The sequence below is a fragment of the Podarcis gaigeae genome (genome assembly GCF_964106915.1).
Source record: "Podarcis gaigeae genome assembly, chromosome: 15".
NCBI lineage: Eukaryota > Metazoa > Chordata > Lepidosauria > Squamata > Lacertidae > Podarcis > Podarcis gaigeae.
In genome coordinates, this window is record NC_139692.1 from 42,526,061 (window position 1) to 42,553,951 (window position 27,891).

Sequence of the window (27,891 nt, forward strand, 5' to 3'; positions counted from 1 at the left end):
GCGGAAGCGGTGTGTTTAAAAATATATGGTGTGCATGCAAAGTAGACAAACTTGATGAGTGTGATCTTTAGACTCCAAGCAGGCGAGTTGTTAGGGGGTGGAGCAGGCAGCCAGAGCCTCAGACTTTCTGAACTGAGCTCCATAACCATACCCTTTTTTAAAAGCCTTTTTTAAAAAAACCGTACAGGGTGACAGGGCACACTGCAAAATACTTATAAGATCCTAGCCATTCACCATATAAATCAACAGGTGCAAATTTTATGCGCGTTTATGTCACATGAAGGTGTGCCTCATTTCCTTTTAAGCACCTAGCAACGCTCCAGACTCCAGCTGAGCTCCCTGATTGTTGCTTAAGAATTGCATAATATTTCAGTGGGTCCTCTCCCCATTTGGTTTGTTGAAAACCACCCTGTGGCTTGGGCAAAGGATGGAACTGTATATAAATCATCTGAATCAAATAAGTAAATATCCACTGAAAATATTTGGGTTTTTTAAAACTGAGGCCATGTAGCCCCTCTGCGAGGCTCATTGCATTTCCTTAAATGATACCACCCAAGGCTGTCCCTATTTAGAACCTATCTGCTGGGCTTTTATTTGTAGCTGCATCTTGGCTAAAATAGGTAAGCACTGTTTTATATTGCAGAGTGCTGCCTTTTAGAATGCATTAGGCAAATAGGGCAGTGATCAGTCACTGTCTAGCCTCCATAGCTTTGGGAGAGGATGTGCTCCATCAGGGATAACCAACGCGATGCCCTTCAGATATTACTGGACACCAACACCCATCAACCCTGGCGGCTGGCCATGCTGATCTCAGGGACATCTGGAGGGCACCACGTTGGCTATCCCTGTCCTACATGAAATCCCTGATCTGAGGCCTCAACAGAAGAACAGCAAGTTCTCTATCCTTGTGATTTGAGCTGTTAGGCTTGCAGGAAATCCTAAATAAGCCACCCAGACTGAAAAGCATAATGGATGTAAACCAGAACTACTTTATTTTAGGTAACATGTTATAGTGGTGCTTTCATTTCATTGCTGAAAATATGAGCTTTAACAAATATTTTGCATTATGCCCATATTATGGTTCCTAGTATATGTGTGTAAGTTAAATTTCATTGCTTGTTTTGACACATTTGCTCATCTCAGCGTCTGCAATTTTGACAAAATTCTGGAAAGTTTGTTGCTCAGGAACCGTTGCAGGTCTGACGGAGACGCACTTGAAGACTTTGCGTTTTGTGTCATAGTTTCCCATGCATCTGTGGACTCGACCTCTGATTAACCTTGGCAGCTCCCGGTCCTGTTATGCAAGAAGAATAAGAGGTAAGACCTCCCAACCCTTAGCATGAAATACTAAGCATGGACAGAGGGCGCCAACATGGGGCCCTCCAGTTGCTTGTAGACTCCATCCCCCATCAGTGCAAACAGCCAGTATGGCCAGTGGTCAGGAATGATGGGAGCTGGAGCCCAGTGGCATCTGGAGGGCAACATATTGGCTATCCTTCCTTTGAAGTAACAGTAACATTGGAATTCTCCTTTTTGTTGTAGTTAAACAACAGCTTCATGCTTCTTTCCCACAATCTAACTCATATCAACAAAGTTGTTTCAATTTTTATTATTATTTTAAAAATGGTTTATGGCTGGTAAACGTCAAGGTAAGGTGTTTGTTTTATTTAACAGGACTTATATATTGCCTGATCATCCATAACCTCTGGTTTACATAGGTGTTAAATGTTCTACTGTCAAAATAAACTGGAATAATCTACAGAAATAATATTTGTTTTGAAAATATTTTAATATGCTACTTGTATATTAGTGAAATTTTAGGACTGACCACATACCGTATTCCATGAGTATGCATTTGACATGTGTAATGACTTGTGAAAGAAAAACAGGGTGAACACTCGGGGAACCTGCGGAGCTCCCTGATTGATCATCCTGCTGGGCATGGCCTCAGTCCCTCTACTTGTATCAATGGTGCACAGGTGTTTATTGCAATAGAAGTGGTGGCTTCTGCAGCACATGTAGTACACGATTGAATAAACATGCGCAACACTTACAATCTCATAGAATACACATGGCATGCTCTCCTTCCCGTCTCTCAACAGGAAAGTCTTGGCCCCGTACTGCCCAGGGGTGACTGCAGAATCCAGGACGCCTAGATATATAGAGCAGGATTTACACTAACAATTGTATCCCATGGTGTCCTAAGATAACATAAACAGCTTTTTGTAAAGGTCTGTTTGGTTGATTTTGTACAAAGATGGAAGTGGGATGACGATCTATTCTTCTAGGGTACTACAATTTGAATTCTATGGGTTAGCTCAGGCTGTGTGGCATCCACAGTTCCGTCCTCCAACACTTTGCTGCTGTTCTCTGTACCCACCCATCCCAGCATCTGCCACTTGAGGCAGCTTCCTCACTCTGTCTAATATTAGAGCCAGCCCTGTGAGTGAAGATCAGGTAATGTGTCATAGAATTGGAGAGCTGGAAGGTTGTATGCTTTCACACAGGATCTAGACACTATTCTCAGGTCTGAGGTAGACCTAAGCAAAGTGCCCTCTTGTTGAGTTTGCTGGCAGCAGTGACAGGGAGTAGAGGGCACTTGCAGTGCCCCAAGCAGCACTGGGCAGTTGGAGCTAGCCATTGTTTACACTTGCCCCAAAGTAGTGATCCTCTGAGCCAGGAGTGGGGAACCTCCTGGGCCAGACCCTTTCTCCCCAGACCATACCCTTCACCAGCCCTGCCTCGCACCCTCCTTGGGTATTCTTGCCCAGCTGGAAATGTGTCCTTGAACTCTGATAATGCCTCTTTACTCGCCTGGATGCTGACGCTGATGATTTTATTATTAATACCCCACCCATCTAGCTGGTTGCCCCAGACACTCTGGGTGGCTGGATGGAAGCTAGAAAGCAGCGTGTCTGAGTATGCGCTGATATTAGCCTACAGTACTGAGGTAAAATTTACCACTGTTGCTCTGCCCACTTTTGCTTCTGACCCTGTCTACCGCTGGCATGTGGCCCCTGGAAGCTTACCTAGAAGGGAATGAAAGGCCCTCAGGAGTTAGAAGGTTTCCCACCCCTGCTCTGAGGCATAGCAGCAAAGTAAAACAATGCCTTGGCCCAGCTCCTGGGTCTGCTGGGAGCACCAGGCTGAGAAAAAAATGCAAAGCATGTTGGCAACAAGATAAGTGTCAGCCTTGCTTAGAGTGCTGGGTCCCAGGCAGCTGATGCTGTTGTCTGAAATATATATTTAACTGTCCATGCTTGGCATCGTGGCACCAGCATTCTCTGTAGAAAAAAACAATACACTGTTGTACTTACCCAAGACCTCAAATAACAGTGGCACTTTATTCGTATACTGACTCCAGTGTTTCATGCTTTCAATGACGACAGATATAATTCTGAGAGAATTGTCTTTTTCCTGCAGTTTTGCTTGAAACGCCGCTGGCCCTTTCTTTCACACAGAAGAGGCAAACAAAAAGAGGACTTGAGGCAATTAAAGACCTTTGCACAAGTGGTGAGTTCCTGCTCCAATACTTGGAATTATATATTTTTAAGTGTTTTTCTGTCATATGCAACTTTGTTTTTGAGATCCAGTGGGTGCGGGGAGTGAGAATGCAAAATGGACTTCATGTTTCTGCCCTGAATGGATGAGCAAAGCAATTTTTGAGGTACAGTAAGCCTGCAACTTACACTCACTTTTCTTAGGCAATCACAAACTTACATGGGGTGATCAATCAATAAATAAATAAATTGGAAAAATGAGAGAAATCAAAATATGAGTAGAAAAAATGTCAGGAGGAGTTGGGAGAGCAGCAAATGACCACCGGCAATCCCATCAGCCATTGCACTCAGCCTGGGAGGGTGCTCGGCCATTGTCACAGTTAGAGAGTAAGATAGGGCCAAGCGAAAGCACAGAGAGCAAGTGGAGCTGGCCTGTGAGCAAGGGGAAGGTAGTCTGAGCTGGTAAGTGCTGGGTTTTTTATGTTTGGTTCTTTACAGTTTGCTTAAGGGGCCTTCCTGGCTTTATGCATTTTTTCATTTGTGCACAGTTCCCAGGAACCGAACTCTTGCATAAGTTGTGAGCTTACTGTACTCATTCCAGGACAGTTTCAAGGACTAGTGTGGGAGCCACTAGATCTCTTAGTGAGAAATGATCTGAACAAATCACTCCTGCACAAGATGAACAACTCATATGCCCCCCAAAGACCTGGTTTGGTAGAGAAATTTGTCCAGCATGTAATGGTCAGTTGTACTATGAACTGAGCACCATTTCCCTCCATAAGTTCTTCTCTAGCTCAGAAAGTTGAAACAAGATGTTGTGCCTGCATGGTTTTCATTCAGCCATGCTCAAAGTCAGCCGCATGCTCACAGTTTGAACATGCTCAGAAGCTCTTGAATGTTTTTCCCCACCCCCTTATTCTTAGACTGGATCTAGACACATCAAAGAAGCATTTCAGTTAAATGTGTTGTAAATTTATACAGGGAAATCCCGTAGGGGAAAACGGGACTCCACAGCACCATCTGGTGGAACAGTGTTATATCACATATTCAACGCATATAAATCACTTTTTCTTTACCAATCTAGCTGAGTCCTTAGAAGAACTTTCATTGAGTTCTTTGAAACTGCATGGCAGAAAAAGTTAGCTGCTTTATTCAGCAGGTGTCCTTTGATGTTAAGCATCTTGTCTTAACTCTTGGTGATTGATCTGATTTATGAGACCAGATCACTTAACCCAGCAGCATTGGGTGGATGGGTGTAACTCTGTTTGGGTTAATTTTCTTGGTAGCTCCTTGAAAAATGTTTTATGTGGTTGTCTCATACCCAAATCTAAAACCCACTTTTAAAAAGGTATACAATATGCTAAAAAGTGGGCGGGTGGAAACAGGTAATTCAGCTGAGGAAGCAATTTGATTTTATTGGATGATGTAAAATAATTTACAAGTCAACCACTGTCTTAAGTTGCAGATGACTTAAGATTAGAGGTCCCATCCAACAAAGTTTTACTCGGTGTGGAGCCATTGAAATGAATGGGCCAGTGTTAGTTGTGCTCATTACTTTTCTGTGGGCCTACTCTGAGTAGGACTAGCATTGGAGACAGCCCTAGGTTTTGTGGGAAGGGAACCACACAAACCTTTTTTTAAAAAAATACATGTGTATTATAATGTTACCTGAAAGATTTTGACATCTTGAGCACAATCAGCTTTTTTCTCGTTAACTTTTTGTTGTAAAGGGCTGGGTTTAAATGTATATGATGTACTCTGACCCTGTGGGCCACTCGGCCCTGTGTTCTTTCCAGCTGGCCATTGGGCTGTGGCTGGATAGCTTTGTTCTGCTCCTCCTGCCTTGCTACCATGTGAATAGCCAGCTGATTTCTGTTGCTTTGATCCAGTTCCCATCAAACACTCTGGACTCTTGTCAAGCTGTGAACCCTTCCTGTTGTCTGTTCCACTGCCCAAAGCTGGGAAGTTGTTTCTTTTCCAAGTGTTGTTTTTCTCCTCTAGTCTGCAGTGAAAATAGTTGATATGGCTTGAATATATCAAAATATGTATCCAAGCATTTAGAAACCCAACAGCATTTTGAAATCATTTCCTCTGATTCCTCCCAGAAATACCTAGAACAGGGAGAGCCCATGTGGGGTCTTCCAGATGTTACTAGACTCCAGCTCCCATCAACCCTGACCGTTGGCCATACTTAATCTTTTCCCATATATTTGCATGGTAGTAGAGCCAGCGTGGTGTAGTGGTTAAGAGCGGTGGACTCGTAATCTGGTGAACCGGGTTCGCTTCCCCGCTCCTCCACATGCAGCTGCTGGGTGACCTTGGGCTAGTCCAGGGGTAGGCAACCTAAGGCCCGTGGGCTGGATGCGGCCCAATCGCCCCCTCAGTCTGGCCCACGGACGGTCCGGGAATCAGCGTGTTTTTACATGAGTAGATTGTGTCCTTTTATTTAAAATGCATCTCTGGGTTATTTGTGGGGCCTGCCTGGTGTTTTTACATGAGTAGAATGTGTGCTTTTATTTAAAATGCATCTCCGGGTTATTTGTGGGGCATAGGAATTTGTTCATCCTCCCCCCAAAAAATATATAGTCCGGCCCACCACATGGTCTAAGGGACGGTGGACTGGCCCATGGCTGAAAAAGGTTGCTGACCCCTGGGCTAGTCAGACTTCTGTGAAGTCTCTCAGCCTCACTCACCTCACAGAGTGTGTTGTGGGGGAGGAAGGGAAAGGAGATTGTTAGCCACTTTGAGACTCCTTAAGGGGAGTGAAAGGAGGGATATCAAGTCCAAACTTTTCTTCTTCTACTTCTTCTGTTGCAACCTACATTGGATCAGGCTGCAACCCATCAGTGGGTTCCAACCCACCAACTGAAGACTAGTGATCTAGTCTAACCCCTTGCATGTTGTTGCACCTTAAATTTTTACAGAATTCCTCCCCACCCATCCTGCATTTCTAGTTCAAGTCCAAAGGGCAGAACATGAAGCATATGCAGAGTGAATTGTTTCATCAGCACAAAAAGGTTTAACTCCAAAATCCACCTGCAGGGATCCCAATGAAGCAAAGTTTCATGTCAAATGATATTATGACCTCAGCTGGAAGCAGTTGTACGCTTTGGGGGATGCAACCAACCTCCAGTTGTTGAAGTTCTTTCCTGCTTGTGATACAGCTGATGTTGGTGTGTTTTGGTGTCTTAACACTGAAGGTGGAACAGGAAGCTCTGCTGGGCTTTAAGGACATAATTTTAGAGCTTACAATGCATGATGAAGAGACAGATGCTTGTAAAAATCATATGTGTAATCATACAGTATCAGTTTCCATAATTTTAAAATAAATATAATTACAGGAATATAACTGTATAAGATATACTTGCAGTGAGGAGGATTAATATATTTAAGATGTGTTGCTTTTTTCCATACATACATTGTTTTCTGTAATCGAGTTGGTTCTGGCTTTGCAGTTTCCCATTCAAAATCTTAAAAAGTCAAAGGGCACAGTTAAGTGAAATCGAGTTCATGATATTGGTAATATGTTGTTTGTGAGCTTGAAAAATATATACATGCGAATTGCATTTGCACTCCTCATAATCACAGTGTTGTGGATTCCGCCACACGCCCATCCTGAACCAGTAGTGCTCAAGTTCCAGTTCCCCAACACTGAAGATAATTGCACTTTCATCTTTCACAGTAATCTCCATGTGTGCCTGGAATCCTATGAAACTTTGAACTGTGACAATAACTGTCCAAAATAAGAGCTCTCAGGTGCCCTTCTAACAGTGAAAGTTACTTCAGGTTAGGGATAGACTGTCATTTTTTAATAGATTTGTATGTTTATGTTCTTAATTATTTATTGTAAGCTGTCTCAGAAATGTGGCTGAAGGAGGTTCGAGCCTGCTCAGTGGGAAAGGAATGCTGAGTGTCAGAAGGAGGAGTGGCAGGGAATGGAAAACCAGGAAGACAGAATAAAGAATGAAACAGAGTATAGTGGTACCTCAGGTTACATACGCTTCAGGTTACATACGCTTCAGGTTACAGACTCCACTAACCCAGAAATAGTGCTTCAGGTTAAGAACTTTGCTTCAGGATGAGAACAGAAATTGTGCTCTGACAGCGCGGCAGCAGCAGGAGGCCCCATTAGCTAAAGTGGTGCTTCAGGTTAAGAACAGTTTCAGGTTAAGTACGGACCTCCGGAACGAATTAAGTACTTAACCCGAGGTACCACTGTATCCGAGAAAAGGGCTGCCTTTCTGGCCAGAAACCCTGAATAGGAGAACTTTACAATGCAACATTGTGTTGCAGGTCCCGCTTGGAAATAAGTAAGTAAAATAAATAGCAAGCACAAGGGGAGGCATCCCCCTACCCCCTGTGGATTCTTTCACAGCATTCCTCTTGATGCTGACAGCCCTGCAGACATGTGGGCTGGGTTGATCACATGAGTACTTTCCCTACAGCACTCCTGTAACATTTAAAGGGCACCAGTGATATAAGTCCTGGCTGGATCAGATGTCAGGGCCTATCTATTTATTTCAACATGCTGCCTCCATCAATGGCCATTCAGAAATCCCTGGAGGCTCAGAAGGAGGACATGAAGCCAACAATCATCTCCTGCTTTGTTTCCGCCCAGCATCTGGAAACTGGAGGTACATCGACTGAACATGGCTAATAGCCGCAGCCGAACTTGTGCTCTCTTAATATAATTGTTTATAAGCAGTTGTCGGTATAATCTATCGGTTTCCTATTTCTGCGTCAGTAGTTTGCATGGTCCAAGTTGAATGCACTCCTTGAGAAAAGCTAGGTAAGCAATTATTTTATGGTTGCACTGTTGTACATTACCATTTTCCAAAGGCAGCATTTTGAAACCACAAGGCAATTGAGAGGTAGAAGTTTCTTCGCTAAGAAAGCTCCCCCTCCCCTTTGACCAGCATAAAATAGGATTAACTGTTATTATTACAGTAATTAATCCTGGCAGAAATTCTGCACAGTAGCCTTTTCAAGCATATTAGAGATGACAGATATATCTTCTACAATAGTGCGCCCGAAATTCTCCTTTCCTGTAACATGGACCTATGATATGAACTGAAAGAAAAAAGGGCAGAGTTTCAAGAACTCCTGTTTAAATGTCAGCGTTCCACATAATTAGTAAAGACAAGAAAGTAGTCTTGCGACCCACAGATATTTCAGTTGTATAATTGTGTAATACACACACACACAGTATTGTCCTCCACTTACCAGCTAGCATGGCAGAATAAACCACATTTTCAGCTGGTTTGCTGGTACATAGCTCATTTTTAAGTGGGTTTGAAGTGAGTGGTTGCCTGTTCCTTTTTTTCTGATTGAACAGTGGGACTGGTAAGTAGCCTAAAATGCGAAGTTACAACATAATATGTATATTATGTTATGATATTATTTTCATAACATTATTTGTATTGATTCTCACACACAAACACAAGCTAACAGTTTGCTTTGAGGCAGAGTTTGAACTATCCCCCACCTGCAAAGGCCACCTCCCGCACACAGAAATGGCACAGAAGGCCGCAGATACTGTACTTTCAGTATTTCAAACACTCAAAGGGGTTGCAGAGCACGTCTAGTGAGGAGTTTGGCTTGAGGGCAGAGGATATGTCCTGAAGAGAGTCCCTAGGGCCAGGTAGCAAGGTCTGGAGGGCCACATGCTTGCTGTACATCCTACCCTGGATCTCTAAACTCCCCCACTTGAACCATCATGACAGGCGTTTCATCAAGTCATTGGAATAATTTTCAAATTCAGTACCAGTGCAATATTGATACCTGCGGTAGAGCGGCTTGAACTGTCAGTCAAAGTCCTCTTCATTTCTCCTTCCACAATACCTAGACACACAAAAAGATAAATGACTAAGCACTCGTCTTTTCCCAGGGGTGATGTAAGCATTGCTTTTAAAAGAATTGTAGTGCATTATTCAAGCACAGTAGTTTATAACAAGATTGTACTAAATTAAACAATATATAGATCGGGGGGTCAGCAAACTTTTTCAGCAGGGGGCCGGTCCACTGTCCCTCAGACCTTGTGGGGGGCCAGACTATATTTTGAAAAAGAAAAAAAAATGAACAAATTCCTATGCCCCACAAATAACCCAGAGATGCATTTTAAATAAAAGGACACATTGCACTCATGTAAAAACATGCTGATTTCCAGACCATCCGCAGGCTGGATTTAGAAGGTGATTGGGCTGGATCCGGCCCCTGGCCCTTAGTTTGCCTACCCATTATATAGATGCACACACACAACAAGCAAAGTTCCCACCAGTGTGCTGCATAGATAATGTTCTACTGATCAAACAGGTAACATTAGGATTCATTATAAACGTTTATTTGTTTGCTTATTATTCGCAAACTCCTCACTAAGAAAAACAATACAATTAATAATAAAATAAAAGCATATTTAAAACATTTATAGATGTGTAAAAATATATAGGGCACACAGTGCTTCATACACATAGACAGAAAAAGCTGATTTGGTATCCAGGGTGCATTGTCTGTTTAGGACATTGGCTCCATGATTGAATTGCTGTCATTTTAATTGCGCTTAATGTTTTTTTCATATGAGACTGCGCATCACCTTGAGGCTTTCTGCATGAGGTGACTGATAAATATAACAGGTAGATATTATGGGCTGCATCCAACCCACTGGGTAATTGGATTGTTGTTTTTATTTCACAAAATAAAGGGCCATCGAGTCCAACCCCCTGCCAAGCAGGAAACACCATCAGAGCACTCCTGACATATGGTTGTCAAACCTCTGCTTTATATATAATATATAATTTCGATTATATATTTTGTGGTTTTATATTTTGATTTTGTTCGTCAACCGCCCTGAGACCTCCATGTCTAGGGCAGCATATAAATTCAATAAATTCAATAAATAATAATAACTAAGTTTTCTTCATAGTAGACCCATTGAAATTAATGGATCTAAGTCTCGGTCATGAATTCCAAGAGGTCTTAGGACAAACATTGGCTACAACCCTATGGTGACCATTTTTGTGCTTTTTCTTTTTAAAAAATATGCAACTGGAAAATATTTTTTTGAGGAAAATACTGAGGGACTCTTGGGCCCGTTACTGTCTCTCAGCCTAAGCAATCTCACAGGGTTGTTGTGATGATAAAATGAGAGGAGTACTGCGTGCACTAATGTCCATTAAAAATAAAGGATAGCATGCAAACCTAGGCAGAACAGAGTGACATGAGATTAAGCTGTTACCTAGTTTAAGCAGAATAAAAATAATCCCGTCATTCACTTTGTGTATAAATACACATCCAAGCTTTCGTAACTTCTGTGGCTGCCAAGGCTGTATATGGGAAAATAAAAGTTTAGGAGAAGAGCTATAAATCATGTCTTACAATGCAATTGAGAGGGTTTTTTGGGCGCAGGGGGAGGGGGAAAACAACCTGGAATTTCTAGTTTTTAACCAAGCTCAGTTTTGTTTTAACATGTTGGATTGCTTTCTCCTGTGTGTGTTTAAGTCACATTTTTGCATATGTGTACAACTTTCTAGCTGCAGGGGAAGGAGGGGGAATTAAAGGCCTGACCAAATTACACGAGTCTTATTTTTTAGCAGAAACACACATTAAGAGAAAGAATAATGAGATTTTAAAAGGCAAGGGTGAGGACAGAATCGGAACTGGTGACCAGGCTGGCCAGAAAACAAAAATCATGAGGAAAAACTAGGCTTAAATTCAAACATAAAAGGTCATCTGTTGCTGGCATGGTAAAGTGCCTCTATCTACAAGCATGAGGCTAATGGAGGAGGCAAGAAAGTGCCTCAACCCATTTGCTAGAGGTTGATGGCTCCGTGCAAGAAAAATGGTGGTGGGTGGAGGGAAAAGCCTAAACACAAACCTGACGGGGGGGGGGGGGGAAGGCAGGCGAGTGCCTATATCTATTAGTGCAATGCCGATGAGGGAGAATAGTGGAAGAGTTCCTAAATCTAGCTGAAAGGGGAAGGTAGTGAGAAAATAATTTGCCTACATCCATTAAAATTAGGTTAATGAGGGGGACGAGAAGGAGGCAGGGAAGGGCCTAAATCCGTTAGGTGGCATGAGGTGAAAAAGGTGGAAAACACTTAAGTTTCAATGCTGACAGGGGTTACAAAAGACAAGAAAGTGTGTGTGGGGTGCTTAAATACATTTAGAGAAATGGTTACCTGAGGAAAAGGCAGGAAAAGTGCCTAAATTGCTTAGTTATGGAGTGCCAAAGCATGAGGTGAAAAAGGCGGGAAAATGCCTGAGGTGAAAGTGAGGGGGGCACAAGGCGGACAAGGGAGAGAAAGACAGAAATAGCGTCTAAACCCACTATTTATTTATTTACAAGTATTTCTAAAGCACTCAGTATTTTTAAGAATTAGCACAAGACTTTTAAAGTCGGGGGTGAGGGGGACGGGAATTCCTTCAGGCTTTCAGCATTTCTCCTTTCCTGTGAGATTCTTTATGGGAGGGGGGGAGCGAAAGAAGACAAATCTCTCTCATTCGAACTTTTAATTCTAGAGAGAAAAGAGCAGAAATGGGAAAAGGAGAGAGAGAGCAGGACTTCAGGGGAAAGAGGGATGAGAACTGAAAGTATTAAGTGCTAAAACATAAGGAGAAAAATGCAGAGTTTCTCCTTTCTCCTGTTTGTATAGCGATGTTAAGAGCTGCCACCCTCAGCCCCTGGGGAGAAAAGGTCAGAGCAGTGGAACCACCAATCTTAACAACTGTTAACATTTTAAAATATGTGCAGTTTATATAATTGGTATATTATCAGATTTTTTTGTGGTTGTTTACCCCCCTCCCACTTGTCTTTCTCCTAGTTGCAGAGTAGCCAAGATGGTTGTCAACACAATTCCCTCTGTTTCATCTGCTGAAGGAATATGGTTCCTCCTACTTCTATTAGTAGCGTTCTGGCCCCACATAACATCACCACCACCATCATTATTATTATTAATGCTGCCTTTACCCCACCTCTTATTTTACCACACAACCAGTTATGATGATGACCATAATGACAATTAAGTTTATTAACACACACACCCCCCACCTTGACCAGCAGGTTCCAGGGCGGGTTTCAACAGTTTAAAATTTAAAATTAAGAACAGTTAAAACAAATGACCATCACAGGACCCCTGAAACGTTGAAAAGATCTCCTTTCTTCTGGCCAACTGACACATTTTCTGGAAAACACTCAATTAATATGATGTTCCTTCCCCAGAAGTCCTTTAGATTTCTTCAAAATGGCCACAACTGAGCTTTTTTAAAAAAATATAAATAATATTGTATATAATACTTCAGGTATTCCCCCCGCCTCCTTTTCTATCTCAACTATAAATGAATTAATACTGATGTAATAGAGAATTTGCTGCCCCACGAACCCTTTATTATGCCAGATATTCAGGCAGCCCCCAGGTTCCTTAAGGAAACCTTTTTTTTTTTTTTTTGCTTTTTATTCATTTATATTTATTTCAGAAAGCATTTATAGGCTGCCCCCTCATGCAAAACATCAGGGCCGTGCGCGATAACATTTACAGCATCGCATAGAACGCTATAAAAACAATCCAAAGGAATAATAGAAAAGGCCTGGCTTCTATTGTCTTATGTCCTGTTGGGATAGTTTGAATATTCTTTGGACAAACTCCACCTGTGCTATGAGCGGAAAGGGAGTTTCTGTGGCATCTGCCCTAAACTGCGTTTGGAAACGCGCTGTGTGTCTTCTGTTCGGATGGTTTCTCACCCACCCCTGAGGACAAACCCTGTCGCATGCCGAACATCAAAACAATTAGCCTCAATTTTTCACACGGCTTTAGTAAGAAAAGGGTTTTAGACTCTCTCTTTCTGGCCTGTTAACAGAGGCTAGATCGTGGCATACTTATGGCCACCGCCATAGAGGCACTGCAGACCCTCAAAACACCCTGTGCACGTTCCAAAAGCGCCGAATTATTTCAGCTCTTTACAACTGTTGTGATTCACTGGCTCTGGCGGCTTGTTAATTAACAGCCTTGGGGAAATGAGGGCAAAGGACAGTACAGATTGTACTTTGACATACAGTGTAACTGCTCCATCGTAGCTTAAGAAATCATCTACCACCACAGTTATTTCTCTAGGAACTTTGAGGGCAGGGTGCAGGGAAAGTCGAGGCAATATAGTTAAAAGAAACGGTGTCTGTCTGGATTAAGACACCGACAGCCTCAGTAAATATTAAGTCGGTAATGTGAAGCCGATGGTGTGAATAGATTGCTGGTGGTGTAAGAGGAGGTGTATTTTTGAATCCGTGGCTGAGCTGTCTAGTTTTATATCTTCTAACAGAATCAGCATAGGTGAGTGGTTTGTTTGTTTTTAATCGCTGCTGTATAAATTCAAATAGCAGGGAAGCAAATCTTCCTCCGCATTCATCCCTCTACAAGCACTGAGGGTATGGCAGTTATTTTTTGCATCTCTGTGGGACATGGCTTTGCAAGGAGAGGAGCTTTTTCAGCCTCCCAGCTGGGTAGGACCACCTGAGTTTTGCCAAGCTGAGCGTTCCTTGAGCTCAGTGTAAGTTGCACAGAACGTGACTGTGAGGCAAACGCCAGCAAAGACCCTTCATCAATAAGGGGACCACTTTCCATGGCTGCCAGCTTTCATCTGGAGCTAACTGCATCATGCTCATTTGGGTTACGGATGGATGGCTGTGTCAATTTCAATTTCTTTGTGCTTCTCTCTTTTTCCAGTTTTATCAGTCGGCACATTTCCAGACCTATGTTTCGCTTGCATAAGTCTGATGATTCTTTTTAATTTATTTTTTAAAAAACCTCATGAAAATTTGTCAGCATTTTAAGTGTGCAATTCTCCTAACATAACACATTTTTGTGTGCAATTTCTCCTAAAATGCAATTATTTTTGCAAGCTATTTCCCCTAATACAATGTGTTTTAATGCTATTTTTAGTAATATATTCATTTTATGACTAATAATAATAATAATAATAATACCTTTATTGTCAATGTACAACCTGTGTACAATGAAATTAACTTCCCTCTTATATACACATTTTTGTGAACATTTTGTTTGTTTCTGGTTGGGGAACTGTTATGTAGAATTTTGATAAATGCAAATTTTGAATGCTTGCTCTGTTTCAGTACTTGCATTGTTTTGGGAAGTGTGAATTAAGTGGATTTGCATCTAAATGTGAAATGAACTGAACTGAATTTCTCACCATTATTTCCCTGCCAGTTGGTGTTGTTGTGTTTTGTTTTATACCATTGTTTTGTGCCCTTTATACCTTGTTCAGGGTACTGAGAGTTCTTAGGAGACCTCCTGTTCCCCTCAGGGATCTACAATTCCCAGAGTTCCCTGTGAAGAGGGATTGATTGTTGAATCATTCTGGGAATTGTAGCTCTAGAAGAGGACTAGGGGGTCTCCTAACATCTCTCAGCATCCTTAAAAAACTACAGCTTCCAAAGTTTTGGGGAGGGGAAAACCAATACTGTTTAAAGTGACATCAAAATACTTTAAATATATGGTGCCAGGCAACCCCCTTTTTCATTTCCTTGGCTTTCTGACAGTTTTGCTCCCCTTAAAATAGCTTCAACCTGTGTTTTACACTTATTGTGTTGTTTTTAACAACATGTCTCTGTGAATTGGATGTTATTGATATTTCGAAGGCAATCTGAGCAGAAGAGAGAGATTTCAGGATAAAATACGGTAAATGTAAAAACTTGATAGCGGAAATAGAAAGTTCTCCAGAGGAAAGTATGATTGCTGCTTGTGATAGAGAGGAATTCTTAGCCTTCTTAGCAACTTTTTATCCAAGGGCGTTTTTAGTATCTTTGGTATGTATATTGGCACACATTCCTTTAAACAAACAAACAAAAACACTTATAAGAGAAGAAACCTTCTGCCACCCTTAGAGCCTTACCATAGAACTCTTAAAGCTGATTCCAACATATTACTATCCAAATATAGTTGTAAGAAGGGGCCGGTCTAGGGAGGAGAGTTAGTTGGGGAACACCCATGTAGCAGAATAAGACTTGTTAGGGAAATGTTTATTTTCCAAATAACATCAATTCCATGCAGACCAGGGAGCTGTAGGAATCACAGCAATCTGAACCTTTTTGTGTGGCTTTGTTCTGTGTCAGTTTGTGTTGTTTTTTGTCACTTGTTCTTATTCCTAGCCTTTCTGTTTTGGTTTGTTGTTACAGCTGTCATTAAAGCTGTTTCACAGAATGAATTCTTGTCCAGTTGTAGCAAGAGAGGGTCCTGTGCGAAGGGTCGCTATCTTTGGAGGAACCCACGGCAATGAGTTGTCTGGGGTATTCCTGGTCAAGCACTGGCAGGATGATGGAACAGAGATTCAGCGACCGGGGCTGGAGGTACGGCCTTTTATCACCAATCCAAGAGCAGTGGAGAAATGTTGCCGATATATTGACTGCGACCTGAATCGGGTTTTTGATCCTAAAAGACTTGGGTAAGCCTAACCTCTCCCTTGTGTGTTTGAGTGTATAAACGATTAAACAACAACAAAATGTGCATGCATTTAAGACTGCAACGCTGCACCTGCTTACTTGAGAGTAGGTAAAGGTAAAGGTACCCCTGACCATTAGGTCCAGTCTCTGGGGTTACGCACTCATCTCGCTCTATAGGCCGAGGGAGCCGGCGTTTGTCCGCAGACAGCTTCTGGGTCATGTGGCCAGCATGACTAAGCCGCTTCTGGCAAACCAGAGCAGTGCACGGAAATGCTGTTTACCTTCCTGCTGGAGCAGTACCTATTTATCTACTTGCACTTTGACGTGCTTTCAAACTGCTAGGTAGGCAGGAGCTGGGAGCAACGGGAGCTCACCCTGCTGCGGGGATTCGAAATACCAACCGTCTGATTGGCAAGCCGTAGGCTCTGTGGTTTAGACCACAGCACCACTTGAGAGTAAGATCTACTAAATTCAATGTGACTTACTTCTGAGCAGACATTTATAGGGTCGCACTGTTCTGTAATAGTTGACCACAGGAGCAGCAGTCATTTATGCACAATCAGCTGTAACGCAAAGGGGGAAAATACATGCCTACTGCTTAGAGGGGCCCTTCTGGGGTAAGGCAAATGTTCCTCTCGTGTTATCCAGTCGCAGGGTGAGGTTTCTCTCCCTATCCTGCTGGAGTCTTCCACATCCAGAGCAGCACACGTAGAAATCCTGTTTTCATAAGTCCACAGGGTTGAAGTAGTTATGTCTGCAAGAAACATCCCTGAAGTTGGGTGAGAAGACTCCAAGCGGGCACTCAAGGGTTCTTCGGCTGTGCATTTCGCAAGCAGCCATCCTGCCAGATGAATAATGCCTTTTTTAAACTTGAGTTTTCCAAAGCAGTGTGCAATGTGGTAGTTCATGTGTATGTATACCCGTCATTCAAAGGAAAACAAGCATTGCCCACTGCCTTCGAACACTCCTAAAGTCAATTTGAAATGATTCTTAGGCAGCCTTCATAAATGTATCACATTGAGATGGTGGAGTAGATCAGCAAGCCATGTCCCCAATCTTAGGTACCTGTGCCCCAAAATCCATGCAATCAGATCAATACATAAAATGGGCTCCTACTTGTAAGCAGCTGTATGTTCATAGGGACATGCACATGTTCTTGAACCCTGATTGCACAAGGTTTCTGTTTATGTGCATGCGTAAGAACCCCTTCAGTTGCAAATATGGTTGTTGAGGGTATGCCAGCATCAAATGGGGTGGCTTGCCAGCATGGCTCAACCAACCACCTCCTGCAGCATTTAGGGCTTGTGTGAAAGTGAACCAATGAAAGAAACCTTTGAATCCCTAGAGTACAATCACATTGCATAGATAGGGAACAACCAAATTAAGAATGATGTGCATTATTTAGCTTTTTCATGCTTTTAAAAATGCTAATTTCACAGGAAGCTAAACTGCCAGCATAAAGGTTTAATGAGAATCAGTGCCAGCATTGCTGTGCGTGTGTTAAATTCAAGTGCTGCTATTCATCTGAGCTCCCAGTGTCATTTTTCCCCACGTGTCCTGAAATGAACTTCCTGGGCAATCTAGCTTCATGGGACTGTTCAGAATGTCACTGCACACAGGCAGCCGCAGCACATTGCCAGAAGTAAAAATACTACTCTGTTTAAATACAGATAGGGCAGCTCTCTGTTGTAGTGTGAAGAAGGATTACAAAATTCCAATAGCTGCCTATGTTCTTAAGCAATTACCAGTATTAGTCATTGTAGGCCATACGCTGCTGTCAGTAATGAAGGAGACAAACACACATGCAAATTGCTGATGGCCACCAATTCTGACATTAAAGAAACACATACAAATGGAAGAATAAGTATCCTGTGCCAGATAAATGAAGAGTTAATTATTTTTCTTTTGTTTTAATTGCAAAAGGAGCAAATGGCTAAGTGATTTTTAATTTGTCTGCACTTTTTATCAACAGCGAACAGCTTGCAGACAACACTCCGTATGAAGTGAGAAGGGCTCAAGAAATAAACTACATATTTGGTCCAAAAGGTAGCCATGAAGCCTATGACCTTATCTTTGACCTGCACAACACAACAGCTAACATGGGTGGCACCATCATACTGGAAAACTCCAGGGATGATTTCACAATTCAGATGTGTCGCTATATAAAGGTAAAAAGTTCTAATCCCACATGAGTTAACTGTGCTGAATTCAGAGCATTATAGAACAAGCACCAAATTCCCAGAGATCATAGGGACATAGGAAATTGCCTTATACTGAGTCATACCATTGGCCCATCTTGCTCAGTATTGTCTACACTGACTGGCAGTGACTTTCCAGGGTTTCAGGGAGCCCTATCTGGAGATGGTGGGGATTGAGCCAGGGACTTAGAATCACAGACTTATAGAGTTGGAAAGGACCCCGAGGGTCAACTAGTCCAACTCTCTGCAAGGCAGACACTCAACTACTGAGCTACAGCCCTCCCTCTAATATGGCATAGCGTGAAGATAGGGGGAGGGAACCTTAATATATTCCATGCCCTATAACTTGCATCTGCTTCCAACACTGGAATCACAGCTATTGTCAGCCAGTCTGTGGCCAGCCAGTCCTTCTGTTTAATTCCTGAATTAGCTCTTCTACATCAAGGGAGGGGCACAGGTATATGTGGCTGAGCATTACTAACTGACCAGAAAAAAAGAATTCTAAAAAATATTTTATTTTGCTGTATACTGCTGACCAAATTTTGCTGTTAATTGTTGCTTTTAATATTTGGTTGTAATTAGGGATGAGTGAATCTGTCAATTTCAGTTTCTCATTTTTCCACTCTTCAGTTCTCCATATTTCCATATCAGTTTGCATTTTCATTAACGTCTGCATAGAAATTCATCAGCATTTAGTGCACATTTCTTCTACTTTAACATGTCAGTGCCATAATCTTTTCCTTCACGTGCCACAGCTGGAGGCAGGAATGCTTCTGAATACCAGTTCCTGGAAGGAGAGGAGAGTGCTCTTGTGCTCGAATCCTGCTTGTGGTTTCCTCTAGTGGGCATCTGGTTGACCACTGTGAGAACAGAATGGTGGACTAGATGGGCCACTGGACTGATCCAGCGGGCTTTTCTTATGTTCTTATGTGTGAACTGTGTAGCTCACTCTGGCACCAAAGAGCCAGGTTGTTGAGTTCAGCACCATTTGGAGATGGCAGGGTGAGTCTCTGTGTGTGGTTTCTCTGTAGCAAATTCCTCTCCTCTCCCCAACACTCACAAGAGTTAACTTGACATCAGTAAGACAGATGAGTGGAACAAGTAACAATTAGTTAAAAAAACACACCATAAAGTCATTATGGATCTGGTTTAAGGTGATTTGATGAAGAGCTGAGCTCTGTGTTTTTTTTTAATTCACCACACATAAGACATTTGAATGTTACTTCCCCTGCAGGAGTGGCGGAGGAGAACACTGCAGGAACATTTGAGCAGTGTGCTCAATTGTACTGCTCATTTGCATTAAAGCATTGCTTTTTTAAAACAACAGTTTTATGTGACATGCAAACTGGGCCAGTATGTGAAGAATGTCATATAGCTAAGCTACAAATATCCTGGTTGTTGTTGTTGTTGTTTCCTGTAAGAAAACCTAAATCAGAGTTGAAAGGATGTGGGATGGGAAACTGCCCTAGAGGCAGCTTAATGCTTGGTCCTCTTGAGCACTGCTACATTAATTTTCTCTCATTGATAATTTAATGCTGGAATCATGTTCACTTATATTAGCACAAAACAGAATTCAGTGAAGCATACTTTGTGTGATCTAAGATAAAGAGCACCAACAAACACTGCTTTGTACTTTTTCTAAAGATGGCCTACTTATTTTAAGACAACAGTCGAAGACAATGCATAAGCCAACTTTTGCACCAGTGGTTTTCTGTTAACTCAGCATTAATGTTTGGTCAAGTACAACATTTAAACAAATATTTTCCACAGGATGCTTTGGCTCCAGAAGGCTGCCCTGTTTTCCTCATTGAGCATCCCAGCCTGAAATATGCAACGACCCGGTCTATAGCAAAACATCCTGTTGGTAAATATGAACATTATAAGCTTTACCCAGTCCTCAATGAAATATATGCAATTGTGTTCCCAGATAGGCTGGTACCTAAGTTATGATTCATTGAGTCATACAAGTTAGTTATTTTCAGCAACACCCATCTGCTTTTGGCAACCACATCTGAGGGCCAAACACAAAGTATCCACATCCACACCCTGCATTAAAGTACTCTTGTAGCACTTTAAAACTTGTGGCTTACCTAAAATAATTCCTGGGAGCTGTAGATTTCTAAGCATACTGATTTCATGTAGCTTCACAATTCTCAACACCCTGAGCAAACCAAAGTTCCCAAGACCCTGCGTGGCTGTCAAAGTGGTATAAGAGTGCTTTAAGTGTAGGATGCAGAGGTGAACAAATTCTTAGTGCCACACTTCAAGAAAGATATAAGACAATATTGGGATAAGTTGAGAGGAGGGCAGTGAATATGGTCAGGGGTATGGAAAAGAAGCCCTGTGAAGTAGGGTGGAAAGAACTGGGTATGTTCTGCCTGGAGGATAGAAATTGGATGCTGACCTCTGTCCACCACTCCCAGTATGGTAACAGCAGTCACAGCCGTGGTTGCTTCTCTCCTGGGGAACAGATTCTGCAAGGAGGTACGCTTGGCAAGCACCTGGGTCCCTAAACTGTGCAACTGCTTTCCCCATTTGGACAAACAAAAAATGTGTGCAATGCATGAAGGAAAAATTTAAATAACTGGGAATGTATACAGTAATTGAAACAAAAAAATGTTTGTGTGGGGGGAAGGGTATAATGCCAATCAGATAGTGCTAAAGAGGAAGGGAAAACTTATATATCCTTCATTTCTTATGTAGGCATTGAAGTGGGTCCTCAGCCCCAAGGAGTTCTCAGGGCTGACATTTTGGACAAAATGCGGAGGATCATCAAGCATGGCCTTGACTTTGTGCAAATGTTCAATGCAGGTATCACAGTTGTCAGTATTAAGCAAGCATCAAGTAGGTTGCTAATGTGCTGGTGGGAAATAGCAATCACAAGAGGGACCTGCAACAGATTTTTGCAGTGTCCCTACTAACAGGAACGCTTCTGTTCAAGATTCCAGCCATGCCTTCTTTCAGCATATTCCACTCCATCCCACTCCCTCCCCCCCCCCCAAAGTAATACTCAACATTATTTGACTAACCTGAATTGGGCTACTTGGTGATGTGGGGGTTGACCCTTGCTGTTTTGTAAAAATATGCACTGTAGTTCTGCAATCTTGGTGAAATGGTTCTCAGTGACACTTTATTTGGCTCCAAGTCTTTTAACACTGACCACCTGAATTCACAGTGATGACTTAACAAGAGAATCTTCTTAAAGCTGTACTAAAGACTACATCCCACACATCCTTTCCCATATACCAGGGCCTAAATAAATATATCCACAGTTTTAAGCAGGCTTTTATTGTGTACCTACATAGCATCAATGCCACAATACTATACAGTACAAAATAATATTTCATTTGAAAAATTCCTTCACAGTTACAATAATAGCAACTGACAATAGCTGCTATTGTTATCTCTGAAGGTATGATCTGATGGCACCTGAAATATAATTACTAAACTTCGTAAGATGCTGACAAAAGGAAGCATTTTACTAAATTCTATTATCTGCAGAATATATTTTATGCATTGTATATTGTGATTAAGGTCCCTGATTTTCGCTGTTCAGATAAAATTTAGATCCGACTTTCATGCATCGCTGCATAACTGGGTCATCTTTCAGTAACCCAATCTTCTGAAGTGAGACGATCTATAGAAAAACATTTTCCTGTGACCAGATCTAATTATGATATTAACAAGATACAGATAGCTACCATCTTAATGACTTCAAACATTGTCAATAAAAAGATTCATTAGATTCAGTTTCTTTAAAAAAAAATACTAAGAGCTGTTTGACATAATACTTGGAGACGTTGCTCTTTTTTTCTCCATAGGAAAAGAATTCCCTCGGTGTACAATTGAAGTTTACAAAATAATGGAGAAAGTAGATTATCCAAGAAAGAAAAATAATGAGATCATGGCTGTCATTCACCCTAACCTGCAGGTAAACACATGCCATTTCTCTTCAGATATATAGTCCGCTGCTCTGCCCTTGAACAATAGCAATGTCAGAATCTGGTGTACAAATTCCCCTTTGTTAACAGGAAAGTTACTAAAGGACCATGATTCACTTCCATATGGAATGAGTGTGTGACTGTCTTGAATCAGCTCCCATATGGCTGATTCTTGAGTCTCACATTCATTTCATGCACAAATCTTGCTCACTGGAAACAAGCATGAGAGCCCATGGGCCTTGGTAGGGCCTGCTCTGGATATAATCCTCATTGAAAGACAGCAAGTGCCTTGCAGGCTTTCTCCCTCCCCCCCACCCCCCGCAAATTCCCTTATCCATTAGTTTTCCACTGTTAACTATAGTTTATGGTTGCCTGCTAGATGTGAATGTATATCAGGGGTGGGGGAACACTTTTGGCCTGGCAGGTCAGATCTTTATCTGAACTTTGACAGATTGCCAGGGTCACCCACCTGTCAGATGACTATCTGACATCATGATCAAAACAAAAAAAAATTTTTTTTCTTCCAGTAGCACCTTAAAGACCAACTAAGTTAGTTCTTGGTATGAGCTTTCGTGTGCATGCACACTTCTTCAGATGGTATCTGAAGAAGTGTGCATGCACACGAATGGTATCTGAAGAAGTGTGCATGCACACGAAAGCTCATACCAAGAACTAACTTAGTTGGTCTTTAAGGTGCTACTGGAAGAAAAAAAATTTTTTTTGTTTTGACTATGGCAGACCAACACGGCTACCTATCTGTAACTGACATCATGATGACATCATGATCTGTGGGTAGGAAGAGCAGTCCACTTCACCAGTGCAGTTCCCACACTGACAAAGCAGAACCAAGCAGAATTTAACCCCCTGCTCATCATCTGATGAATGGAGACTTCAGTCCTTCTCATGAGGAAGAGATTAGATGAGCATGCCAGTTCACTGGCAGGTGTAGCCAACATAGAATTAAGCTGGGTGACATCAGCTGTTGGACAGATGAGCATGGTTTGGGGAAGTGGCCAAACAGGAAATACCCCTTGGCAGGCCAATATCGGCCTATGGTCAAGCAGTTTCTAACCCCAGTATAAATGAAGGCTGACAAGATAGGCAGTAATTAAAAATACTGTGTTTCTATCTTCTTGTTTCCCCCCTGTCCCACAAGGATCAAGACTGGCAGCCTCTGAACCCTGGTGACCCTATGTTTTTAACTCTTGAAGGAAAGACAATCCCATATGAAGGAGACGTGGTAGTATATCCAGCCTTTGTGAATGAAGCTGCTTATTATGAAAAGCAACAAGCTTTTGTAAAAACTGTAATAGAAAAATTGAGTGCAGAAGGGATCAGAGCATGTGTCTCTTAGAACTGGAATAATTTTTCATTTAACTTTTTAAAAACTTAGGATGAAACCCAATTACAGATGCATTTGATCTTTCTAACTCAAGATGGCCAGAACTCATAGGCTGTAACTCAGACAGAGACTTTAATATTTAATGGTAAGGAATATTTTTTTAAGGAATAAGCACTTTGAAGGCAATATGATTAATCAACATTCAGAAGCATTGTTAGTATGAATGTATTTTAGTATTTTTTTATAAATACTAAATGCTAAATATTTTTTTTAATTAATAGCACTTTTTAATAACAGAAATATATGTTTTGTATTTAATGTGTTATGCCCCAAGAAGCTGAACATGGAGATATTTCATGGCCATTACTGAGGAGGAAGAAGAAGAGGCAATGTACAAATTAAACCTGTAAAGATTATATTGTATTTTACACCAGTAAGGGCATCTCAAGTTCTAGAAGAGCTGCTGTTATGGGAGAAGTTTTGTTGGAAATCCTGGAAGCCAATACCAAAGTTTGGGGGCAAGCACCCAGCAGAGATTTAACATAGCAAAACATGCAACAAAGGAAAGTGTGGAGATAAAACTTGCCGTTTCTAGTGAATCCCAAAGTATCCCACTTTTAATGGTTCTTTCCAAAGTATTCCACCTCTCTAGCACACAGGTAGACCACATGTTTAGTAAGCTATAAAATGGATTACTTACAAAACTTTCAAATGCCAGATTCATGTGCTTTTCCATACAGCAGTCAGAAAAAGTTGCACAGGCAGTAAAACTTTGCTTGGTTACAAAATGGTAAAAGTTCCTAAACTATTGGTGTAGGAAAACAGTTTAAGACTTCATTCTTGTCTGAAACAAAATAGGTTGGTTAAAGCCATGTGGCTGGAAGGAGCAGCTCAGAGCTCCTCGCACACCAAATTCACATGTAGACTGAATAAAACAAAAGGCTTGGTTTTCTAAGCTGAGGGGAAGTGGTTTAGGCTAAGTTTGCATACTAGTTATATGAGGCTGGTTTAGCCTACAAGATTCACCTCTTGAAATCCTGCCTGCCATGGTTAGTAGCAAAATGCACCTTATCAGAGAGACACTGGATACTACATTAACATTAAACAGCAGAGAAGCACTGAGAAATGGGCTTGGCGGTTTCAGAGTAGCATTCTTAATAGAGTCACATCTGAATATTATTTAGGGAGGTTAATCTGGAACTGGAGTTGGGGAAAGGTTTCCAGTGAGACTGAGAGTGGACTTATGAGCCAAAACATTTTGGTCATGAGGATGATCTCCCCCGCATATGTGTGTGTGTGTGTGTGTGTGTGTGTATTTAGATTTTTATCAGAGTGGTAGCCCTGGGGATATATAAATAAATTATTCCAATATTTTTCTGCTATGGCAGAGGGGATACTTGTGCTCTTGAGGGACAACTCAACCGACGATCCCCTCTATCCATTGCAGAAAAGGTACTTGTAGCGGTAAGTCCAACATTCTGTTTTTAAAAACATGTTTTATAAAGTTTGGGGTTAATAAAATGGAACAGGGGTCTATCTATTCAGGGATGGCTTCAGGCCTGAACACCCCCCCTTCTATCTTAATGGACCCATGGCAGCAGAATTAGTAGTGGACTGTTTGGAACTTTTGTTTACATTTCACATAATGGCATTGTGAGAAATAAAAATGGGGGCCCAAGGGAACTGGTTCCATGGTACCTTCTGTGCTTAGCATATATATATATGCTATTTATTTCCTCTCGGGAGGGGAGGGCTTGTTGGGTCAGGTACAACAGATTGATTCGTATGCTGACAGTGGATTCTTGTTGCTGCCTTGTTGGGCTGTATATGTGATAAAGGGGAGCCATACTGGGGTGAAGGTGTCCTCTTCTATTTGTTCCCGTGTCAGTTTCAGTGTATTGGTCCATGTTTACTCCTGACAGTTCTCTCCAGTGTCTAGCTATGAGACTTCTAGCTGCTAAGAATAGGTGGGTTATAAGCTCTATATAATGTGAGTGGTCATTATGATCTTGGAAGATGTTCAGTAGAGCCAGTTCTGGGGTGAGTTCTAATGCCTGTTTAGTTATTTTGCGTACCTCTTGTAGGGCTGCGGTCCAGAAGGGTTGGATTTTAGGGCATTCCCACCACATGTGGAGGTAAGTGCTTGTGAAGGTGCAGCCTCGCAAACATCTTAGTGACGTTGGCATATTAGTGCCAGTTTCTGTGGTGTTAAGTACCACCTGTAGATGAGTTTCTGAGTGAATTCCCTTCTTTTGACTGATATGGACTTAGGGGAAGTTTAGACCACATTCTAGTCCATTGGGTGGGATTAATTTCATAGCCTATGTCATGCTCCTGTTGTTCTTTGATTGCTATTTATTGGTGCTAATGTGATTTGTGGAACAACTAAACAAAACATGAGAATCAAATGTTTATAAAAGTATCCTTTTTATTTCTCTTATTCACAATAAATATCTTTTTCTTAAAAACATTGAATAACAACAAATACTTAAATAAAGGTCATAACATTCAGCATAACAATGGTACCATATTATAGTTTCTATCTTTTCCCTCTTTTTTGTTCTTTGGAAGACTTATATCAAATGGCCATATGGCTCTAAAGTGCTGATTGGGTACAACATCCATAAAGACACGCCCTTAGAACAGTCTTCGGAAAAATATGCTGGGCTATTGCTGCACCAGTGTCTCTGTGTATGTGTGCATACACAATCTAGTTAGCATACAAACCATCATTCATAATTTCACAACATAAAAACAAGAAATTCTTCAGTAATTATCCATGAGGATTAAGGCACATTCTGCAGGAATGACTAGATATAAATACTGTACATATACACCATAAACACATATAAAATATTCCCTTGGGATTTGTGCTCATCTTCCTTTCGCAGGATAAGATTGGCCACCTTTTTGAATCTCCCATTAAAGTCCGGAGGTGAGGTGGCTCCTCCCATCCATTCCCTCTGCAGTACTGTCTTCTGGCACCCGGGCAAGCAGGTACCCAGGTGAGCACAGGAAGGGTCTGAGAAAATAACCACTCTCAGAATGGTTAGTGCTGAAGATTTCATACTGTGGTTTCACTTCAAATCTGAAATGCATTTTGTGTGTCATAATTTCTTCATTGTTTCCTAGTAGAGAGGTGGATGGAAGAAGGTAGACAGCGATCTACTAGTACATCTCAGGGCCATTTGCAGTAGATTGGCAAGGATTTCCAGCTCCCAGCAACAATAGCAGCAACAAAATGACTCCCTGCACCGCCCTTAATTTATACTGCTGAAATGAAGAGAGCATAGAGGTAACCAGGAGTGGGTTTTCATGCTTCCATTCTACTGACCTAAAAAAGCTTCTAGGTTCAGTATTCTTTTAAACATATGTCTTTTGCACCCGGCTCTAGTTGGTGGATCTCAAGGATCTAATAAAAAACAGACAATAGATCCCAAGGGACACTAGTAAAAATAGAAGTAGATCCCATAAGTCTGATGTTTGCCCACCCCTGCCCATAGTACAACCAACAGTCTCAAGGTTTCATAGGAAGTAAAACAAACAAACAGCACCCTTCAAAAAGGCAAAAGAGAGATTCTGTATCACATATTGCCAAGCTTTAAGAGAACCTTTTGACAAAGAGATATCTTTAAAATATTTATAGACCTGAGGCTTCATTTGGCACACTTTCAAAGCAGAGTTGTGAAAAGTTAGTTGTTGGTTTTGGAGATGGAGGGCCAGCAGTTGCGAAAAGGCACTCTGTTTCCAGCTATGTGGTTGGTCAAAGCACAGAAGCAACATTCGTGGCATCCTAACCAAATATTTAAATGTTTTCAGTCCATGGAATATATTACCATTTGGAGTGCAGAGGCCCAACCAAATAATCATTCCTTGAACTTATGCAGATGGACCTTCACACAAGTGGGCTATCTCAAAATCTTATTTCACTGTACCAATTGTTCCAGTTGCTCTTTCTTTTCCATGTCGTTGCCCATATTTCCCCTTCCATGACTTTGCTTTTCTGCCTATCATTTCCACAAGAAACCAGTTCAGCCAGCCTCTGAAAGTGAAAGCTGGGCTGTGTGAGGAATAGCAGCAATAACAGCAGATGTCTTTCCTGCCCACACCCCTGTGATTATGCTAGGAGTCTAGATAGTCTTATATAGTCCAATGTACAGCTCTATGGGGTTCCTATTGGGGCATCTGACTGGCGACTCTGAGAACAGGATGCTGGACTTGGGATGGGCCATTGGCCTGATGCAGTAGGCTCTTCTTGTGTTCTCTCGTTACACAGATGTTTCTGGCAAATCATAAATTTCTTCATACGTATTCAGAGTGGTCTTGCTATTACTCCTTGATGTGTCATGCATTCTGCTGTAATCTAAAGAAAAATAGTCAAAATTGTTTCCCCACCTCACCAGTACATTCATTTAAAAACCTTTCGTAAATAAAATTGTGTATGTAAGTACAACAGCACATGCCCCAT

General features: G+C 41.6%; 3 protein-coding genes across 20 annotated transcripts in view; 1 reads left to right on the forward strand and 2 right to left on the reverse strand.

Moving 5' to 3' along the window:
* Nucleotides 1–969: 969 nt before the first annotated feature.
* On the reverse strand, nt 970–14,122 carry SPATA22 (spermatogenesis associated 22). Of its 9 annotated transcripts, none has more exons than XM_083715215.1 (10): nt 13,997–14,122; nt 10,732–10,819; nt 9,282–9,341; nt 8,724–8,852; nt 6,919–6,970; nt 6,628–6,723; nt 5,169–5,502; nt 3,318–3,450; nt 2,055–2,152; nt 970–1,294 (listed from the first exon to the last, which is right to left on the reverse strand). In XM_083715215.1, the coding sequence occupies exons 1-10, from the start codon at nt 14,105–14,107 to the stop codon at nt 1,103–1,105; spliced, it is 1,293 nt and encodes a 430-aa protein (XP_083571341.1). In that variant the 5' UTR covers nt 14,108–14,122; the 3' UTR covers nt 970–1,102. The 9 variants fall into 9 exon arrangements, with proteins under 9 accessions (XP_083571341.1, XP_083571349.1, XP_083571342.1 ...); XM_083715223.1 differs by lacking the exon at nt 13,997–14,122 and adding an exon at nt 13,546–13,656; XM_083715216.1 differs by lacking the exon at nt 13,997–14,122 and adding an exon at nt 13,238–13,349.
* On the forward strand, nt 6,978–26,973 carry ASPA (aspartoacylase). Of its 2 annotated transcripts, XM_083715259.1 has the most exons (9): nt 6,978–8,134; nt 15,719–15,944; nt 17,915–18,110; nt 19,911–20,004; nt 20,844–20,951; nt 21,962–22,071; nt 23,238–23,321; nt 23,475–23,568; nt 26,315–26,973. In XM_083715259.1, exons 1-8 carry the CDS (start codon nt 8,026–8,028, stop codon nt 23,532–23,534), a joined length of 987 nt encoding a protein of 328 aa, XP_083571385.1. In that variant the 5' UTR covers nt 6,978–8,025; the 3' UTR covers nt 23,535–23,568; nt 26,315–26,973. The 2 variants fall into 2 exon arrangements, with proteins under 2 accessions (XP_083571385.1, XP_083571384.1); XM_083715258.1 differs by lacking the exon at nt 26,315–26,973 and adding an exon at nt 25,744–25,893 and having other exon boundaries at nt 23,238–25,413.
* The window catches only part of TRPV3 (transient receptor potential cation channel subfamily V member 3), a 41,748-nt gene continuing 39,688 nt past the window's right edge, over nt 25,832–27,891 (reverse strand). For all 9 annotated transcript variants that reach the window (XM_083715077.1, XM_083715073.1, XM_083715076.1 and 6 more), the window contains one exon: nt 25,832–27,786. In XM_083715077.1, coding sequence (XP_083571203.1) covers nt 27,692–27,786 — 95 coding nt within the window. In that variant the 3' untranslated portion in view covers nt 25,832–27,691. The remainder of the gene's footprint in view (nt 27,787–27,891) is intronic.

What these genes read in the sequence shown, in the direction of transcription:
- ASPA (XM_083715258.1), top strand. Translation starts at nt 8,026, where the DNA reads ATGCTGCCTCCATCAATGGCCATTCAGAAATCCCTGGAGGCTCAGAAG. An exon ending in TTTGATCCTAAAAGACTTGG is followed by an intron (nt 15,945 to 17,914) that starts GTAAGCCTAACC and finishes TTTTATCAACAG; the next exon opens with CGAACAGCTTGCAGACAACA. An exon ending in TATAGCAAAACATCCTGTTG is followed by an intron (nt 20,005 to 20,843) that starts GTAAATATGAAC and finishes TTTCTTATGTAG; the next exon opens with GCATTGAAGTGGGTCCTCAG.
- SPATA22 (XM_083715215.1), bottom strand. Translation starts at nt 14,107, where the DNA reads ATGGAAAGTGGTCCCCTTATTGATGAAGGGTCTTTGCTGGCGTTTGCC. An exon ending in TTTTATTCTGCTTAAACTAG is followed by an intron (nt 9,342 to 10,731) that starts GTAACAGCTTAA and finishes TTGTGTGTCTAG; the next exon opens with GTATTGTGGAAGGAGAAATG. An exon ending in ACTGTTATTTGAGGTCTTGG is followed by an intron (nt 2,153 to 3,317) that starts GTAAGTACAACA and finishes CTATATATCTAG; the next exon opens with GCGTCCTGGATTCTGCAGTC.